Genomic DNA, 17,046 nt, shown 5'->3' with positions numbered 1-17,046 from the left:
GAGCAGACAAGTTTATGAAACGTAAGTGAGGCTTTTCCTTTAACTGGACAGGTAATACACACCTTTTGCTGCTTTTTCTTCTTTTTCCTCTCTTTGATGGGGAAGAAAAGTATATCAATCTATATCCTTGGCTTTTGGGAAAATTTCAGCTGTCAGAAATGTTTCAGTAGAAGACGAGCAGGGTTGTTTACTGGGATTTTGCAAGTTGCCAATTTGACAGCAGCTGGACTGGAATTGCAACAAATACTTGTGTCACTTGGCAAAGTGACGGTCGAGCATGCCTTGCAAGCTAAGCTTGTGACTCAATGACTGACGAAAAATAAAAGATCTGCCTGTTTAAATCTCCAAAGGCTTCACAGCTGTGAGCACAGATACAGACACTTACTAGGAAAACAAGGCTCCCTCTTTCTCTTCTTGTTCATTGTTTAAACTATCTGAATTTCATTAAAGAAAAAATAACCTATATCTTCTCTCTTCTTCGATGTTTTGACACTCCCTCTCAGCTGATCAGGACAGACAGACAAGTGTTTCTACTGTATATGAATACTACTGTGTTCAGAGGGGAAGTCATCCATGTACCTGGCTAGATCAAAAGGCAGTTGTGAATTTATGAGTGGCTAAGGAGTAGGAGGATGCCTGAGGAGCAGCAGAAGTACAACCCTGCCAACCAAGGACCAGAAGGCACAGCAACTGAACATACATTTTCACAAGTTTGTTTCAGACAATTTGTCCAGGCGACAGCAGCTGTGCCACGACACTGTTCTAGCCTGCAGAAATTTTCTTCCTTGGAGGTGAAAATCCACTGGCAAGCACACTGCCCTCACCTATTACAGCTCAGGGCACTCCATCAATAAAACCACTTGGAAAGATGCTAACTGCAGAACTCCCCTGAAACCAATTTCTGCCTCTTTGTCAGCCATTCTCGGCAGCCCAAGGTTTCTGGCAGAGGAAGCAAGATCAAACCAACGTTGCCATTCATTTTTTCCCCTAAAAACAAAAGGCTGAGGCCATCCTAGGTTCTTTTGCCACAGAAGGGAAGGGGAAAGGGAAAGGGAAAGGGAAAGGGAAAGGGAAAGGGAGCACTGAAATGAACAGCTCAGGAGACAAACTCTAGCCTGGCTGCTGTTAAGGGGCTGGGAAACATGAAGTAGGATGCAACCCAGAAACAACTGCTGGCTTGTGCGCCAACCTACCTCCTCCTGCAGCCAGCCTGACTCTGGGGGGCTCTGGCAAAGCCACGGCTGGCTGCCTGGCTGCTTGTTCCCTGCCAAGCTGTTGCTCAAAGCCATCGGCCATTTCATCTGCAGCCAGAAAAGGCCCTGAGTCCTTTAATAATCTCCTTACCAACTAAACCCAGCAACAGCAAACCTCTGGCACCAGGAGTGGTTGAGCTTGACCTCAGCAACAACTTGCTACAAGGCTTTTAAAAACTTCCAGCAGCAGGCTCCCAAAAGGCCAGCCCTCACCAGCCCCATCCCTTCCTAAGTATTGTCAGGTCTCAGCTGTATCTGCATTTAAACACAACAGATGCAAAGCTTCCCCCTACCCATGTGTCTTTATTTCTCTGAAAAAGTACAAATTTAGATGAGGAGAAGCCATGAGGGAAAATCCTCTGAACAATAGTAAAGGAAGAGAGTGGAGACAGAAACTCTCCAGGACCCAAGAGGAGACAGAAAAACTCTTGCCTGGGGAATACCCAGCACTGGGCTCTGTGCAGTTTGCCAGGAAAAACCTAGGTCTGAGGGAAGATAGCTATCACTGAAAGACTCACGGAAGCAAAGGAAAAAGGACGGAAGGGAGGGAATCATGTGTGGAGGAGAGGCTCCTGCAAGGGCTGTAGAGGGCTGATGAAGACAGGAAAGGGAAGCACAGGAAAAGGTGGGTTCTCCCAAGCTGGTGAACAAAATATTACCTCAGAAAATTGCAGCTGAAGAAATGCATGCACTGAAAGGGCTGCTACATGCTTTAACCCATGAAGCAGTTGCTCTCCTTTTGCAAAATTATTGCTGCTTTGTTCAGAGGAGCTGGTCCTGAGTCATTTTAATCAGCTGCTGTCTAAGGTTTACTGGAGTAAACTGAACACAAGTACTATATTCAGTTGTTCTAACTACAAAGAGAGGAGAGAGATGCTAAAGCTCTTGGCTTCAACCTACAAACAATAAAACTGTATAGTTTATACACAGAGGGAGAAGACAAAACCCAATTCAGTTACTGTGGTGTGTTTTTTAAATTGTTTTAAGATTCAAAGCTAGAAATGTCTAACTTGATTGTGCTTGGATCAAATAAAAAAATCCACTACTGGCTGCCTGAATTCCCTACAGAAAGCAAGACCCTAGAGAACCCTTAGGGCAGACTGGGAGCAAACACAGCAGCAGGCAGAAAGCTAACCCTTGTGGGCAGAGGAGCTAAGGGCCATACTATTTTTTTTTTTTTTACTAATTCCTTCACACCTTGGGCCTGAACACAGGAGCTCAGTTCAACAATTCAGCTGTTAGGACAGTCCCTGATACTTCCCTGACATGGGACAAGCTGCCTTCTCCTAAACCACCCAAATCACAGCCCAGGAGGCAGCACAGGCCAGCAGCCACTTCCAGTGGGCATTCTGGACATAGCAAATCTAACCTGGAGGACAGGAGAACATAATGGTATAGACATGGCCAGATACTGCCCAGTCAGCCTCGGCAACGCACCCTCACACAGCTGAGCTGACTCCGAATTCCTGCTTCACACAGCTCTCTTCACTCCATGCAAAATCTTCTCTCAAATCACTGGCAAATTATACCTCTTTCCATTGCAGAACTTTCAGCAGTATCACCAAGGATATCCTAGCTGTGGGTGAATAGCTCCTCCATCTTGTGGCTGTCTTCCATGCCTTTTCCTTCAGAGGATTAGCCCCTTTTGGATCTAGTATTCTTGCTTCTTTCATTCCTGAAGGCATTCCAGTTGGAGAAATTTGTGACTGCAATTGTTACTAGCCACACAGTACTATTTTGTGATTTACAAGGAAAATCCTTTAAAAGACAGCAGTATTGAAAGATACTGCACCTCTAAAAACCCAGGTATGTTGTCAAAGCACCATGGTAGACACTAAAAATAGGTCTCTGCAAACATTGAGATAGATAGATTTAGAGAACAGTGATAAAGAGCATTATTGCACTCACTTTAAGGAGAACAATAGAGACAAAGATGTCAATACACCTAATATTGTCCCTACAACGTGAGGTAAAATATCAGATTTTCCACTTATAAAGGAATTAAAACATTTTAATAAAGGGATATTCTAATGCTCATGGCTTACTAGAAAAAAAAGAAAAAAAAAAAAGATGTTAACTTTGAAAAAAATAGTTTGGCTATGAGCCCTTGTGACTTACAAGTCACTGTATATGTACACTGCCAAAAAAAATGAAATAGAGCTAGACATGTGCCACTACTACAAAAGCAAGTACACTATATTAATTCCATGCTGCACAGCTGATGTCAAAGGACCATCTTACTCTGTATTAAGAATGCTTATTCTTACAGGACCTGTATATTCTGCCCAAAGCTGAGAAGATTTCTACAAACATCCGGGAAAACTTGCAGAGTAACTGGTGACAATACACTGGAATAACAATACTCCCAAACTATCAAGAAGGGTGAAGAGGAGAAAGTACACCCCTCAAAAACATATTTCAAAATGCATTTCAACACTGCACCCCACAAATGTAACCTTTTTTGCACACCTTTTATTCTAGGAAGAACCAGGCCTGGGGGAAAAAAATAAAGGAGAAGGGGTGTTAAAAGCAGAAAACTTAATCAGAAATAGGTATTACAGTTTTTGAACCATCACTGACTTGGACAAGAATAAAACTAGTCTTTCTGTTAAGAATCCAAGACATGGCCCAAGATCACCCTGCTAAAACAGAAAGAAAGCTTTTGGGCATGAAAACAATACAGCAGAGAAACACAAAGTTTGTAGATCATCATTTATACCGACAAAAGCTAAGAGCAGAATTGGCAAGGGAAATGCCCACCAGACATGGAGGAGCAACTCAGACACAGCCTTGAACGTGAGGAAGAGAATGAGCACAACTGGGATGTCTCCTCAAGGCAAAGGGAACCAGACCATTATGAGCTTCCACCTGGATGATCACCAGCAATACAAAACCAGAAAAAAAGGCCCTAGTTTAGCATTTTACCCCTAAGGCCAGTATATTTAACTGGATATCTGGTGGTTCAGCAGCACAGCAGCAGTGCTGGGCCAAATCCAAGTCACAGCCTTCTGGCCCAGGAGGGAAAGTTGTTACCAAATGAAGCATGCTGACAACATATGGAGGCCTGTGCTACTGAAGCAGTTTCATCCTCATCCAGAAAAAACACCCTGTAAGATTATGCCAAACACATGATTCAATTTAGGTCAGAGCTCTGCTGCTCAAAGCACCCTGGCCACTGATACTACTTGGAATAGACTGGCCTGGTTCAGTGCTGACTTTACATCTTTTCACAGTTTTTCACAGGGGATTATTTTTTTTCTTTAACCTGAATTTACTAGGCATTAGGGAGCAGTTTACCACTAAACATATTTATCCAGCCTGCATCAGCTCCTTTTTTATTCATTCCCATCCCAAAGTAACTTCAGGCACATCTGAGGCACGGAAGCTGTGAGGCCTGCAAGCTCTGTCTTTAAAGCCTGTAAGCACCTAACATTATAATGTACATAGAAGACACCTGAAAATGGTCACCCAAGAAACGCCCATCTACTGACAGCTAAGCTCCTGCCTTTGGTCTCCTACCTAGACACCTACTACTAGATGGTATAAAGCTGGGATACAATGCTTAGGTGCAATCTGATCTCCATTGATGTGAATTGAAAATACCTTCCATGGAAGCAGGATGAGTTACAGGAGAATAAGAGACAATGTAAAATCAGATACAGGATTCTTGGTTCCACTTTCATGTTTCTGCCTTGACACTGTTCATGTGAGATTTACAAAAATAACAATAAATACATGTGGAAATTTTATCTTTTTTATAGATAGGCAACCACTGGTTTAGAGTGAAAAACTGCCTAACATGTCATGCTGCAGCCCTGCACCAGTGAAGACCAAACTTCTTACAGAAAAGAAGTTACTCTGATCCAGTAAGAATTCTGTTCTCAAAAGGAATGGAAGCAATAAACTACACAAGGATTAAATACCAGATCTTGTCATCCTTCAATGCACTAAAAGACCAAAATAATCAAGACTTTCAAATACTATGTCAAACTGTACAGAACAGAAAAGCAAACTTCTTGCTTGTTTTGGCACAGCAAGTTCTTTACAGCTTCTACTTGTTTTAAGTTGGAAAATACAACATTGCATTTGCTAAACCAGTAGATCATTTTCCTATCCAAAAAAGGACAGCTTCTTTTGTAAACTTAGCAGCTAAGGACCATTTTGTGGGAAGCACTGCTTTATCAAACTTCTCATTGTAAATAGTTACTTAACTTTTTAAAACTCTTCTTCAACAAAAGAATAATTTTGATACTGAGTAATTAAGCATGTGCTTTGTCAAAAGAATAATATTTGAAGTTTTCTTGTGATATCTAAAGGATTAAGTACTTCAAGTAAAAAAGATGATTCCTGGACATCAGCAACTATATATGATTATAATAGCAGGAGCAATCTCCAAATGGCACTTCCAGTATTAATCACTGTAGTTGACCCAACTTGGTGTGGGAGGCTTAAGAGCCTGGAGTGAATGATCCCCTTGGAAATGATTCAAGGTAATTGGGAAACATCAAGAGAGGGCTCTGGCTTGTTACTATCAGTTACTGCCTATTGCTATGAAGAAGCATTCTGAAAGCACTGTCAAAGTCCAAGACAAAGAACGTTCAGTAGTGGCTGGTGACTGTGGGTGGCTGAAACAATTCAGTTCAGTCAGTCGGTGCATACTGAAGATCAAGAACAGCTAAGCCTTTCCTACTTGGGCATATACAGACTGAGACACCCTCAAAAAATAGTCACTACTCATGATCCCAGCCATTGAGAAACCAAATTTGCTTCCAAAAACATTAAAAATATTTTTGGGAATTCAGTAAGAAATTCCATCTTGAAGAAAATAACTGTCTGAAAATTACTGGACAGATAAGCAAACCCAGACACTAACACCAGCAAGTTTCAATTCAGTTATTGTTTCTCAAGCTGTTATTGCTTATGCCTTAGCAGCATTTAGCATGTGACACGTTCAGATAAGGGAAGAAGGAAAGAAAAGCCTATTTGTGAACATCATGACTGAAGTATTGGCTCTTTTGGTCTTTATGCTGCTATAACTTCACCTCCTTCTAGACACAAGTGAGCTCGAAAGCAGTTTCGACACTGTAAACATCAGTGTACGCCATAGTGGCACATCCAATGGACCCTGGTGGCTTTATGTTTTGTGGTGGAACACTGCAGTGTGAAGTGCCTACTGTAGCCAAGACTGTTATCAAGGCATTCACAATGTCCCTCTGTCACTTGGATTTCCTGAGGAATGCACTAAAGAGGCACTGCAAAGTCTCCCCCCTCTACTAAGGCACCTCCTTCATGACCTGCAGAGGCCTCTCCTCCTCAGTCAAATTCAGCTGAAAGTGGTCAATATTATAAAATGTTGGGATAAGGGGACAGTGACATAGAACAGCCCTACTTGTTTAGAAAACTAGGCTAAAACCCAAATAATGAAGGCACCACCAGCCATACCTCATTATACCAAGAGGGTCTAAATCTTCTTCCTCTTCTTCCTCCTCTTTTTTCTCCCCTGTTTTGGCATTTTCCACTGACGAAAGCTGTGAGATTAAGTCAGGTGTCTTCTCCTCTTTGAAAAAATCCAGTGCTTCATTTTCTTCTTCTTTCTCCTTCTCATCAGGAATGTTTTTACCCTTGAAGTCAATGGCACTAGTAGATTTTGTTCCTGCAAAATACAGTAACAAATGCAAAACTGAGTACACAGCGTAACAACCATATTTTATTTAATATTTTGCCCTTGTTCCTGATGGTTTTGTTTGGGGAACGAAGAACACAATCAGCTTTTGTGAAACTCTATCAACATTCTTGACTGTCCCTTTTATCCACTATGTGTCATTATGTATCTGATCTGTTTACTGATTTAAAGTAGTTAAGCAGATAAGGACAGAGGAAATTAACTTTATCTGAGACATAGCAGCTCATGTCTAATCTGCTTATTTATGTTTCTTCTATAGTCAATGGAAACAACAGAAATTCCACCTGGTGATTCATCTCATCCAAATAAAGTTTTCTGCGAAGGAGTTTCCTTCTGAAATCCTTATTTCTCTCCACTGGCTACAGAGGGGCTATAAATACTCTGCTTAGATGTAGGTAGCTAACTTTCACATAGCATGCTGAGATAAAGTCCACTTTTTGTTACTAATTTAATTCACTTAAGTTAAAATTAGAGCATCAGACAACATGAAAAAGTTTACTCAGCAGCTCTTCAATTTACTTTCAAAAATGAACCCTGAAGTTCTGACTCCCTTCAGGATGCAAGATCCATCCAGCTGAGCAAATGCAGCAGACTGAAACATGCACTTTGACCAAGTCCTCTAACCATACTTGTTAACATGTAAAGCCCAGGAGAACGAGGAGAGAACTATTCCTTGCTGTGGTGTTCCTGGATGTTCAGGAAAGCAATGTAAAACAATAAGACTACCTAAAAATAGGCTAATGAAAACCATGATGGATAAAATTAATGGTCTCATCCTGTTAAAGTAACATGGCAGCCTCCTCTCACCCAGCTTTTCACGCTTGAATCTGCTAAATCACCCAGGGCAGACTTCACTGACTAAATATGGGTGTCTACGCTGAGCAAGTGGTCTTATACTCCCCTTACAGGCAAGACAATACTGGTTGGGGTAAGCAGTGAATGTTAGGATGCTGCTTATCTTATCCCCACAGTCATCTGTGTTTTACCATGTTCATTCTCCCTAAACACCCCTGAATATATTGACTATGTCTCCAGCACCTGTAAGGAAAGTATACACAACTAGCTTGAGGATCTGTGTTCCACCTGGTTTGGTAGGGTGAGACTGTGATTATCCTAAGGCAGATTTCAATGAACAGGTCACGTTGCTTGCACCCAATCTGTCCACAGTAAAAGACAGTCCAGACTAATTCAGCTGTAGACATGTGCACCATCATTAGGTTAATCAGCATGCAAAGATTAATCAACATGAATTCTGAATTCTCTGTGCAAGGGGTCTACTTTAAAGAGAACACTACCATGGCAAAACCCAAACCAAACCAAAACTCCAAAACTTTATTAGCAAAAGGATTTTGCCAAATATTGTGCAATTTTGCCCCCCCCCAGCCCCTTCCCCCCTTGGCTTTAGGAAGTTGCCTGGCTCACCGAACTTCTAATCTGGCCACGCTTAACCCTTCTGCAGAATCAGCTGTTCACACATGGTGTCTTGCTAGCACCTTGCAACTTCACTTCATTAAAACTAATGCTATACTGAGAATCCTGCACAGCACTAGAGTGAAATATTCCCTGCTCAGCATCTCTCAGCTGAATTAAAAGCAGAGAGCTCATCTGTTCCATTCATTCAGTGAGTCCCTGCTATGTCCAAGGAACATAAGAAAGGAACTATATGAATCACTGGAAGAGAATACAAAAGGAGGGCATAAGGCTAACAAAAAGTAATTAAAAAAAAAAAAAACAGAGCCCAGAGAATGGGTTTAACTAATAAAGAATCTGTCTCTTATTCAAATCTTTCTCAGGGTCAATAAATTGCTTTAGGACCCTCTTCAACAAGGCCTAACAATTTTATTAGGAATGAAAACCAGACAAAATGTGGAACAATTGATCACTAGGGAGACTCTGCACTGCCCCTTTAGGGTCCATCCCTCCACTGTCAATATATGATTATTCAGCCTTTGAAACTTGCATGTTAATTCACAGCTAACTAGGAATCACAGCTTAGGTACATGCCTACGGGAAATCAGAGATGGTGGGATCGGTACCTTCAAAGCAAGCATGGTCTTCTTAATGAGGCACGTGTCCACTGAGAGAAGGGGAAAACACTAGCAAACAAAACATGACTATGCAGCACTGTAGATGCACAAGAGGATATTTTTAGCAGCAGCCTTTATTCTGGTACTCTCTAGTTTTTGACCACATGAGTCAAGAACTTCATAATGCTTTTATCAATCACATTCATGGGAGAGGGTACACTCACATCTTTTAGTTACCTAAAAATTCCAGTAACTCAGGACTTGCTGCTAGATCCTCATCTTTTGAGATGAATTTCATTATATCATTGAACATAACTCTTCGTTCACAAATGTCAGATTCTCCCACGAAGAGAACTTTTCTAGGTAAGAGTGGAAGAGAAACTTGTGGATATCGTGCCGCCAGTCTCTGGTAAAGCTCCTCTATCTCGCTGTACTTCTTGGAAACCTGCAATGAAACGTGCTGCCTGGGTAAGGAAGTTTTTTTTACAGGGGAGACATGAGAAGCAAAGCAGCAGTTCAAGCACTGTGAAACATTAATGCTGGAAAATGAAGTGGAAAAACATGTATTACCAAGGAGCTTTACATATAGCCTAGTAAAAGCCTGTTATCTACACAGTGAATCCCCAAACAATGTTGCTCATCTTCTAATCCTGTTATTAAAATCTGCTCCCTAATGGAATTGAAGTTCACTGCCAGATCCCAGTGTCAATTTGTCTGACTCATCAACTAATGAAATACTGGGAAGGTCACTGCTCCAGATACTTTTCTCTAACAGCAAAAATCCTTGTCCACTAAAAATGACCTATATAATGCCCAGCCCTGAGAGATGGGAGGGAAAAGAAGCCTAAGTAGGTAGTTATGTGATGGAGAAAGCTGCCTGAATCTTTTCACCATTGAGCCAGAAGATCCATTTCTCAGCCCTGGTGGGTTTTAGTGCCCTTCTGGCTGTTAACACCTAAAAAACTGGCACGTCTGCTGCCCTGCAGAGCACCTAATACAGAAATTGAAAGGCAGAGACCTCATCTGACCACTAACTATTCAGTTTTTCCACGAGAAAATAAAAACCAACAACCTGGCCATGGCCTACAGGTTCCCATATAGGGGGAAGATGCCAACAGTGAATGGAGTCATTCCTTCTGCAGACAAAGACAGGAAGCCTGAGGAGAAATAAGACCCAAGATATTACACGGAAAGCAATAACCATGGGAATGCTGGTTAGAAATTGTGTGGCTTCTATGCCACACTAAGTTTTGAATTCAGTACTTTAAAAAATCAACACACAAAACCCACACACAAACAAAATGTTATCTCTAAGTGATGTTACAGGCACAATGGAGAGGACTGTCATGTTTTGTGACTGTGGTATCATACAGACAATATATTCACCATGGCCCTCCATGGCCCTATAAGCTATGAATGTTTTGATGAATACAGAGTTAGAATTAAAAAAATAACCCAAAAAACTAGTGCTAGAGGAGTGTGTATGGCACAGATCTTCTGCTAGGATCCAGCTCTTACCCTCCTGTAACACATATTGGTGAACTCTAGTGCAGTGAATCCTAATTAATACTGCAACATAAAAAAGGATGGAAAGCACCGCATCTTGGGATACAAGAAGGCAGTTCTTCCACCAACACAGTGAAAAAAGAAAGTTAACCCAACAAAAAGCATGGAAGTAGAAGGGAAACAAATTGTAGATTAACCCAGAATCCATAAACCACATCTACACTAGCAAACTAAACACTATCAGCCATATTCCCAGGCACTGGAACCTGACAGTATCTATTAGGAACCTTATAGTATCTATTGGGACCTGACAATGTCCAGCACGATTTTGATTCTGGGCAGTTAGCACTCCTCCAGATAATTCTTCAGCCCAAGATTTAGCCTGGTGCAGAGACCACACAATAGCCAGCTTGGGTACTAATGCTCGCTGCAAATGGTGTGGAAGTTTAATACTATGGATGCAGCTAGCATGTGCTAGCTGCCCTCCAGACCAGAGAACAGGTCCTGACATTACAGACACACCTCGACTAGCTTACTAAATCAGATGTAGGCATAAAGAGTAATAACCACCTTCGCTTTCATGCTTCCCTGCTTTTTGCAGTAATTATCAACCAAACAAGCTGATCTGAAAACTATTTGCATTCCAGCTGTAAAATGTTCACTGTGGGTTCAGTGTCCAGTCACAAATGGTAAGCAGCCCTGCAAGAAAGATCCGAAGCACAAAAGCAAACCTGAGTTGTCAGGGGAATGAAAAACAAGAATTTTAGACTTGTCTCCTGTAAGCAGCACAGGTAAATGTGAGCAACACTGTGCCCTGCATGCAGGATCTGACACACAATTCGGCAGCCAAGCACTAAAGTGATGGCAACAAAGAGATCTTCCCAGAATAAGGCAGTCCTCCTTCTGAAAGATACCACAAAAACAGAGAGGAAAGCAACTCTGGAATTTTTGAATTGTTTTACATTTCTAGTTTGCTAGGTCCCAGTAGCACTCTGAACAGGGTATAATGCCACATCCTCTCCCAAAACCACTGTGTAAACACAAATGTAAGGGCAGTGAGGAATTTACTGGTACTTTTTTTAAAGAATGAACAATATTACCCTCCACCCAGAAAAAACAAATCAAGTCTGATTTGTGAAAAATGTTTAACATCTAGTTAATTTTCATAATAAACAACAAATTGATGTCTTAAAGTATTACAAGTCAGCAGCCAAACAAGACTATGCCAAAACAGCTTTAAAATACCCAAAAAGTAACGCTGAACTGAGAGACACAAACTTACTCCTATCTCTGCTTAATTTTTATTCCTCCTCTATCAGACGCTGTAAATTATTCCTAAATCTCAATTTATGTCTAATTACACCATTGAACATAAAGTGAACGCACACCCTCGCATCCTATCGCTAATTGAGCCTTTGTGAATCTGCGTGGGCTTTGAACACCACCACGACCGTAGCACATGATACAGCGCAGAGAGCGCGGTAAGGCTGCACCCAAAGCACACCAATAGCTACCCCACACCTGCGGCACACCATGCAAGCTCATATCCAGCAGTGCGGGGATGCCCTCTGCTGGGATAACCTACCACACAGGCAAGATGTTAAACCTCCAGCCTAAACCATTCCCCACCTACCTAAGCCCAATGCTGGCCTCTGCAAGGCCCTGTCCGCTGAGGCTCTTCGCCTGCTGTCCCTCTGCCTCAACCCCTGGCTGCTTCTGGCTCCTCTACATCTCCGCTCAACACTACTGCTATCTTTACCCTGGTCCTTGTGCGGGAAATGCAGAAGACAGACTGGCTGAATCCAACAACGTCAGACTGATATATTTAGAATCACAGAATGGTTTGGGTTGGAAAAAAACTCTGAAGATCCACCCCCCTCCCATGGGCAGGGACACCCTTCATTAAATCAGGTTGCTCAAACCCCTTTCAACCTGGCCTTGAACACTTACAGGGATGGGGCATCCAGTTCGCTGGGCAAGTTGTTCCACTGTCCACCTCCCTCACTATAAAAAAATTTCTTCATTATATCTAATCTAAATTTACGTTCTTTCAAACTGTTGGCCCTTGTCCTGTCACTACAGGCCCTGGTAAAAACTCTCTCCCCACCTTTCTTATAATCCCACTTTATATATTAAAAGGCTGCTGTAAGGTCTCCCCTGAGCCTTCTCTTCTCCAGGATGAACAACCTCAACTCTCTCAGTCTGTCTTTACAGGAGAGGTGCTCCAGCCCTCTGATCATCTTCACGGCCCCCTCTAGACTTGCTTCAACAGGTCCACATCTTTCTTGTGCCAGGGAAACCAGAGCTGGATGCAGCAGCACAGAGGCCATGCAGGGGCCTTACAAAGCACCAGCCAAGTCTTGCAGAGTGTATTTTCTCAGGTTGAGGCCCCAGCATCACAGAGCATTCTCACACCTCTCCAGTCAGAAAGCAGTGCTCTGCTGTGACAATTTCGGACACTTTTAACTTGATGTCCTCTGACAGTTTTCCAGGAGAACGGCATATCAGCATGTAACAAAATTAAATCTTGCTTTTTCTGGTTACCATTCACAAGCCTTTGAAAATAGTTGATGGATTCTATGGCCCAAAATGTCAGGATAAAAAATAAATGTGGCTTTAAAATCCATTTTATCAATTCTATTAAGTAAACAAAGTCATAGCTGATTAATATTCAAATATTTTCCTTCTGCTTCCTGTAACTCCTCTAGGTCTTGACCTCATGCCTCTAACTGAACTCTGTGAATACTGTGGAGCTAAACGCCCACCACCTGTAAGTCAGTGTGAGTGCATGCACTTCAAGGAGTTCTGTCAAGTCACAATATCAAAGGCTTAATCTACTTCACTTCAAAAGAGTTAATCATGCAAATATAGCAAAGCATGTGCATATTTGCCAGGTCAAGACCCTATTTGCCTGTAACAATTAATATCCACCATAGAACTTAAAAAGAGACAGGGATGGGTTGAATATTTTTTTTCACCAGGAACATATAAGTAAGTTGAATATGATCAAACATAGCTAGAGGGTTAGGAAAACCACCGGGAAGTTCAAAGCAAAAGCCTGAAGTTTGCTGCTAATCCCTCAAATCTCATGCATGTGCCTTGTTCCCTTCATCATGAGAACCTCATACATGAGTACACACACCAGAATGCCTGTAGGATACCAGGCTGGGACTCTCAGTTGTGCATAGAATTTCATCCCATTCGGTATTAATGAGATTCCATGTTTCCTTCCCGTTTAATGCTCTTTTTAATGCCCCATTTCTGACCTCAACTTCATATGCTTTATATCTACTGCAAGGATTTCAAGAAAATGGAGATCTCAAAGCTAACTCAAGCCCTTTGGCCAGCCAATGCATGCTAGTGAAAAGCACTCTTCATTTTATAGTATTTACTGAAAAACATATGGCTACGGTGACCTTGTTTTCACAAAGCCCACTTCTTAACACTTGCAGAAAATTGAGATGAAGCAGCACTGTACTTTAAAACAACCACTAGCTTTGGATGTAGGAATCAAAAGCATCCCTTCTCACATACAGCACAAACCAAGCCTTCACTTGTACACTCCTAATTCAAGCCATACCAGAATTAATGTTGCTTGGTGACCTCGTGGGTATGCATTATGGTAGATTTTAATTACATGATCACATGCTGTTCTCCCCATCTGTTTTGCCCAGTAGAAGAGCAAGCACTCTAATATTTCTTTTTAATCAACAAATTCTTAATGGCTGTTGAACCTATTGCTACACTGAGCAGGGATTTCCCCCCCCCCCCCCCCCCCTCACACCACAGAGGTTATAATGTGAAGGAATTATCTTCACAACATACCTGTATGGTCAGGAAGTAGCAACTCCAACACACAGATTTTGAGGCCCACAGAAAGAAGGCCAACATATGCAAACAGGCAATCATAAAAACATAGATGAATACACACCCACATACTTACACCCCCTCATTTAATGAGAGGAAGACAGTTCCATAGCAAATTCCTCCCAAAAATGTGCTGTTTGTCAAACACCAGCAGTTAGTTGTTTAGCTTTAAAAAAGAAAGAATTTGGCTAACAAACATAACTTATGAAAAAGAGGCAATTGAATTGGGCACAGATAGAAAGAAAAGGCACTATAGGCTGGGTAGATTTTTAATAAGGCTGTGAAGGGAGAAGTTAATTGCTAAAAAAGGTAAGGTGTGGCTAGAAGAAACACATTTAAGAAAAAAAAGGCCTTTCCTTCTCACAGAAAATGGGAGATCGTCAGGCAATAATTAAATACCACCTTTGCAGCAGTACCTCTGATGCAGTACCAAAGATAAAAATAAATTCACTCTTTCAATAGGGCAAGAGTATTCTGATCTTTGAAAGAAATGCAGCTGACTTTTCCTTCAGTTACCAAATATAACCTAATGGTTAAGCAGTTCTGCAACCCATTTGCCCTATTTTACAAATAGCATTTTTTTAATTAAAAAAAATCCTTCCTGTTTCTAAGAATTTGGATCTGAAAGTCATCACAGAAGTTAATTTCTTCTTCTGTTAATGCTTCAGAAATATTTCAATTAAAAACGTTATGATACTGATTTTGCATAGTCCCATTAAGGCTGGGGAACGGGAAACTCTGGATTGTTTAGACCCACAGTCAAGGCTAGTAACTCCACAGGTCAGATCTGAAATCTTCTTGATGTTCACCTGGCTTTGGTCACAGGCCCTTAACATATCTTGATCCAGTGTGGTCTAAATCGCAGCCCACAGATCACAGTTAACTTGCAGGACGCTGTCTTGCTCACCATCTTTTTCCAGGGGATACAGGGAAGCTATTTGAGAAATAAATTCTGCTCAGTCACATCGCTGCCTGCAGTTGCTCACAGCCTAACGCACACAAAGCCAGTTTCCTTGCTGCCACCTAGGGCACGAGTGTGGAAAGCAGCCACTGCAACTGGAAGCAGGTGGAACAGCTAGACAAGGAAAATCAGTTGAGCTAGTATTTCATGAAAAGGGGAACCAGGAATAAGAAAGACAAAAGGTCTCAAAACACAGACCTGGCTTCTGAGGTAGCCAAAATCTGTTCAACATATCCAGAACCAATGAAAATCCTAACATGCCTACCCATCTTCTCTAACTTACATTGTCTCCTTCCTTCAACCTCTCAAATTTGACAATTTCAACAGCAAAAAAACATGTTCCCTCTCCTATCCTGCTCCCATACTTGGGAAGGCAGAACAGGCACAGAGTTTTTTCTTTCTCCTCCTTCAGATGTCTCATCTCACTCTGCCCTGTGATACAAATTCAACGTGGCAGATCTGCTGCCTAATGTAACCTCATTCTTCTCTGCTGGTCCCCAGCCACCTGCTTCTCCTACACTGCACTGACAAACTCTCTGGGGAAGGGCCATGGTTCTTGTTTGTGCTGGTACACCATCCAGTAGAACACAGACGCTACGTGTGCAACTCACCTCACCTGGCTGCACAAGGTTGGGACCTGCCTCTGGGTTAAGACAACTGCCTACACACAGGAGGCTCCTCGGCTCTCATCACAGTCAGATATAGTCACTACATTTGGGAAGATGTGACTGAAACTGAACTCACCTGAACACAGGCAGCTAGCGGTACGTTGGATGGTGTACTGCATCTCACTTCATTCTGCTCCAGGGTGCTGCCAATGCCTTTATGTCCTCTGTCACATCTGCTAGCCCTGTGCAGACACCTAGGATAACTTAAGGTTTCTCACATGGTACCATGTATGTTACGCAAAATGGATTCCCCCCACTTTAGATGCTCAGCTATATTCTCAACAGTACTGCACTGACTGGGATGGGAGCTTAGGAATCCACAGCAAATGCAGACATCTAATCATAGAGACAGAATGTTCTGCCTGAAGACAGGCATCTCTTGCCATCTGAGATGATTTGGGGTCTCCAAGGGGCTTGTGCCGGGCAGGCAGGTATCACACAGGACCTAGAGGAGACCCACAACCTTCTGAAGGCTAGATGGAAAAGCCCAGGGAACCTCTGGTGGTATAAACAGTGAGTTGTGTGCAACTCAATTGAGTATTAAGTATTTTAGCCTAGAGTTAAAGCCCCCTGTCCCAGCTGTTTAAAATGTAGAATGCTTTCCCTTTACGGTTAAAGAAGACAAGCATTCCCAGAGGATGAGTCACCTCATTCCCTTACTCTCCATTGACCATAAAAGCACGGAGAGACAGATGAAAATATCCAACTTACAGAGAGATAAGTTAGGACAGGTGAATCCCTCTGTTCCTCCCAGTAACACATACAGAAAAGACTCATCAGAATGAATTGATGCAAAGCTTCCATCCTCCAACCTCCCAGCTCATAGTTTTAAATTACTTTCACACACCAAACTACATAATACATCAGACTTAGTCAGGTGAAAAATACCAGATCTGATGAGACAAATGTTACTCCTGTCAGACTACACCAGTTTTCTTCTTTATGAAGAATGAAATGTCAGGAGCTCTGACCAGAGAAGAAATCAGAAAAGTTCATTTCACTTGACAAGAGCAAATAAGTGCTGAAGATCCTCCTAGAGAATGGACACAGGAATGGACAATCTCAGCGAGCAGGCGGGCCA

General features: G+C 42.1%; 1 protein-coding gene across 2 annotated transcripts in view; it reads right to left on the bottom strand.

The window, feature by feature from the left end:
* Positions 1–17,046, bottom strand: part of HS1BP3 (HCLS1 binding protein 3) — a 54,113-nt gene that overhangs the window by 30,075 nt on the left and 6,992 nt on the right. For both annotated transcript variants that reach the window (XM_055810532.1, XM_055810531.1), the window contains exons 3-4: positions 9,201–9,408; positions 6,696–6,906 (exon numbers count right to left, since the gene is read on the bottom strand). In XM_055810532.1, coding sequence (XP_055666507.1) covers positions 6,696–6,906; positions 9,201–9,408 — 419 coding nt within the window. The remainder of the gene's footprint in view (positions 1–6,695; positions 6,907–9,200; positions 9,409–17,046) is intronic.

The sequence above is a fragment of the Falco peregrinus genome, chromosome 7 (genome assembly GCF_023634155.1).
Source record: "Falco peregrinus isolate bFalPer1 chromosome 7, bFalPer1.pri, whole genome shotgun sequence".
Classification (NCBI taxonomy): domain Eukaryota; kingdom Metazoa; phylum Chordata; class Aves; order Falconiformes; family Falconidae; genus Falco; species Falco peregrinus.
This window is presented reverse-complemented; position numbering and strand designations above follow the sequence as displayed.